At 39.5% G+C, this 2509-nt stretch overlaps 1 protein-coding gene across 7 annotated transcripts; it reads right to left on the bottom strand.

Moving 5' to 3' along the window:
• Positions 1–361: 361 nt before the first annotated feature.
• Positions 362–1788, bottom strand: LOC149147333 (uncharacterized). 7 transcript variants are annotated; one of them, XR_016262572.1, is made up of 4 exons: positions 1353–1788; positions 1003–1243; positions 709–901; positions 362–596 (listed from the first exon to the last, which is right to left on the bottom strand). XR_016262572.1 is itself a non-coding variant. In XM_089439724.1 (4 exons), the coding sequence occupies exons 1-4, from the start codon at positions 1476–1478 to the stop codon at positions 561–563; spliced, it is 357 nt and encodes a 118-aa protein (XP_089295850.1). In that variant the 5' UTR covers positions 1479–1788; the 3' UTR covers positions 362–560. The 7 variants fall into 7 exon arrangements, 3 of the variants coding, with proteins under 3 accessions (XP_089295850.1, XP_089295851.1, XP_089295849.1); XR_016262575.1 differs by having other exon boundaries at positions 793–901; XR_016262574.1 differs by having other exon boundaries at positions 709–851.
• Between the last annotated feature and the right edge of the window lie 721 nt (positions 1789–2509).

Genomic DNA, 2509 nt, shown 5'->3' with positions numbered 1-2509 from the left:
ATTTATGCAAGTTAGACCTCAAGAAAAATAGTGCCAAAAGAAAGTGTGATAAATTTATGCAAGTTAGACCTCAAGAAAAATAGTGCCAAAAGAAAGTGTGATAACAAAATTAATTGTGGAAAATAATTCATTATAAGCCCAACATATATATTAAAATAAAAAATATTGTATTGAGCAGAGAGAAAATACTAGCAGAGTCTGCCTCAAATACAACGATCATTTCATTAACTCTAAATATGATATATCCAGTGTATTGATATAAAAATCCTCCGAGAAATGAGAAGGAAGAACACCAATAGTTTACAGAAGTTTGTACTAGCATAGCGGATCAGAAATCCAACTAGAGTAGTGTAGTCATGACTAGAGCATGAGTGAGATGGTCTAAACAGTGGAAATATAGGAACAAAAATAGATACATCCACTGAAGCGTAAGCATAAATTATAATTTCATAAATTAAGAAGAATGATGCATAACCAGGTTCCAAGGGAACAACAATAAACCTTTGTCACGATATACCCAAACCGTAGAACTGTAACTCCTTAAATGGAGATCTGTTAGACTAAAAGACACATGAAGACAAGGGGAGCATCAATTCCTGGAGGCAGAGAAAAAATCCAAATGGGGTCAGAATTGTATCCCCTCAGGAGCCTAGAGACAAGTCGCGACATATCATGCATCAACAACAAAGAAGAATAAAACCATTCTACCTCAAATGGGTTCTTCAATAATATTAACATCCTTTTTCTGACCATACAGTTGGAGTGAGGCACTGAGAGGTGAGGGGTTCGAACCTCATAACGAACTTGGAAGAAGTCGAGTGTGACTTTATGCCATAGGAAGTAGGCACGAGCTGTACATAGGAGGAATAGGAAGTTAAGAGTTACCAGTACCTGCCCAAATCTAGAGATAGAGGAATAAATAGTAAGTACCAGTATTCAATAAGAATCATTAAACAATAGCTATAAATTATAGAAATAAGGTCATGGAAAAACCCGCCATACCTGCACCGGGGCGCTCGACGGAGGTGAGTTGGAGATGAACAAATTGGACATTCTAAATCATGAGGAAAAAAAAAAGTATTAATCAAGGAAGCAAGTCGGGTACTTGTGCAGAGAACCACTGCTAAGGCCGTAGTTGCCTAGAATGACACATCCCACCATGGTTTCCGGAGGGAGGACCATCACCACGGTAAGAATTCCTGAAACCCCTTCTTGCTCCTTCAAAGAAACTGTGTCCAGATCCCTATACATTCATACCACAGCTAACCATTGCAGGGACGACACATGTGCATGAACGTAACAAAAAAAATAAAACAACAAAAAGAAAATATGAAATTCTAAGCTAGGGTTACCTGAACCAGATTGGAGGCACGTATGGTGCTGCGTTGTTTCTTCTTGCAGGCTTCGCCCTGGTAGGAGGAAGAAAATCTCACCGGCATATTTTTTAAATCATCTATTTCCCCAGAGGAAAACACCATGAGGGTCCATAAAACTTGTTGTGGACGTGGGAAACCGTAGTAGACAGGGGATGTGGCGACAATGGCGATGTTTAGTGCACAGAAAATCAGTGGTATGGCATGAACCCTCGAGAGATAGTTTCCATACTCCAGAGGCAGCGTGACTAACAGAATGTGGGCATAGCTAGTGTGGGGTGAGGTTAGGATTCGAATGAGAGGAGAGGCACCATAGATCTGGTAAACAGAATTAGAACCGTCAAAGTCCCATCACCCTAGAAAAGACAATTTCCATGTGGAAAATTGTTGCGGTAAGTGGAACAGGGTCCGTGGAGCACGCTGGAGGCAGAAGGTGACGGCGAGCATACAAGTGTTACCTAAAGTAGCATCCAGACAGGACCTGTCACCCTAGAGAAGACAAGTTCCATGTGGAAAATTGTTGTGGTAGGTGGAACAGGATCCGTGGAGCACGCTAGAGGCAGGAGGTGACGGCGAGCATACAAGTGTTACCTAAAGTAGCATCCAGACAGGACCTGATGGGTACCGACATCTGAGAGGCAATAAATGATCATCAAGGAAGGTGTAAAATCTAATCCCTTGAGCCATCATATGAGTTAAATCACCATGACAGTTAACTAGAGTGCAAGAGTGACATAAAGGTTTAGACTATATCAATAATGCAACTATAGATTGAGGATTTATCATAGTGATATAAAATGAATTTATTAATGGGTACCAATTATAACTATAGGGGAAATAGAAGTTAAAATTGTATGCATTCCATTTATTATAAAATAAACCTCATAACTAAAGAAAAGGGCTTTTTGGAGGCTTAGATTTTGGAGAGCTAGTTTTGGCTTCTTCATTTTAGCATAGGAGTGAAGATCATTCCTTGGAGAAGCAAGAAGTGACTTAATGCTCCACTACTAGAGCTAGCGTATCACCCTTTAACTATGTACTTGGATATTTCACTTAATAATTCAAGCTCATTGAGCCAACACATTTTCATGCATGTATCATGAATATTATAAAACTATTCATTGGATGTTTTCATT

Source organism: Pinus tabuliformis, chromosome 9 (assembly GCF_031772625.1).
Source record: "Pinus tabuliformis cultivar Carrire ecotype Pingquan chromosome 9, CPIR1, whole genome shotgun sequence".
Taxonomy (NCBI): domain Eukaryota; kingdom Viridiplantae; phylum Streptophyta; class Pinopsida; order Pinales; family Pinaceae; genus Pinus; species Pinus tabuliformis.
This window is presented reverse-complemented; position numbering and strand designations above follow the sequence as displayed.

Excerpts from the sequence above, each read along its gene's own strand:
- LOC149147333 (XM_089439723.1), bottom strand. The coding sequence starts at position 1,478 with ATGGTGTTTTCCTCTGGGGAAATAGATGATTTAAAAAATATGCCGGTG. Across the intron at positions 1,055-1,352 it reads GTGCCTCCAATCTGGTTCAG|AATGTCCAATTTGTTCATCT; the intron begins GTAACCCTAGCT and ends CTCATGATTTAG. Across the intron at positions 852-1,002 it reads CGTCGAGCGCCCCGGTGCAG|CTCGTGCCTACTTCCTATGG; the intron begins GTATGGCGGGTT and ends TCCTATGTACAG.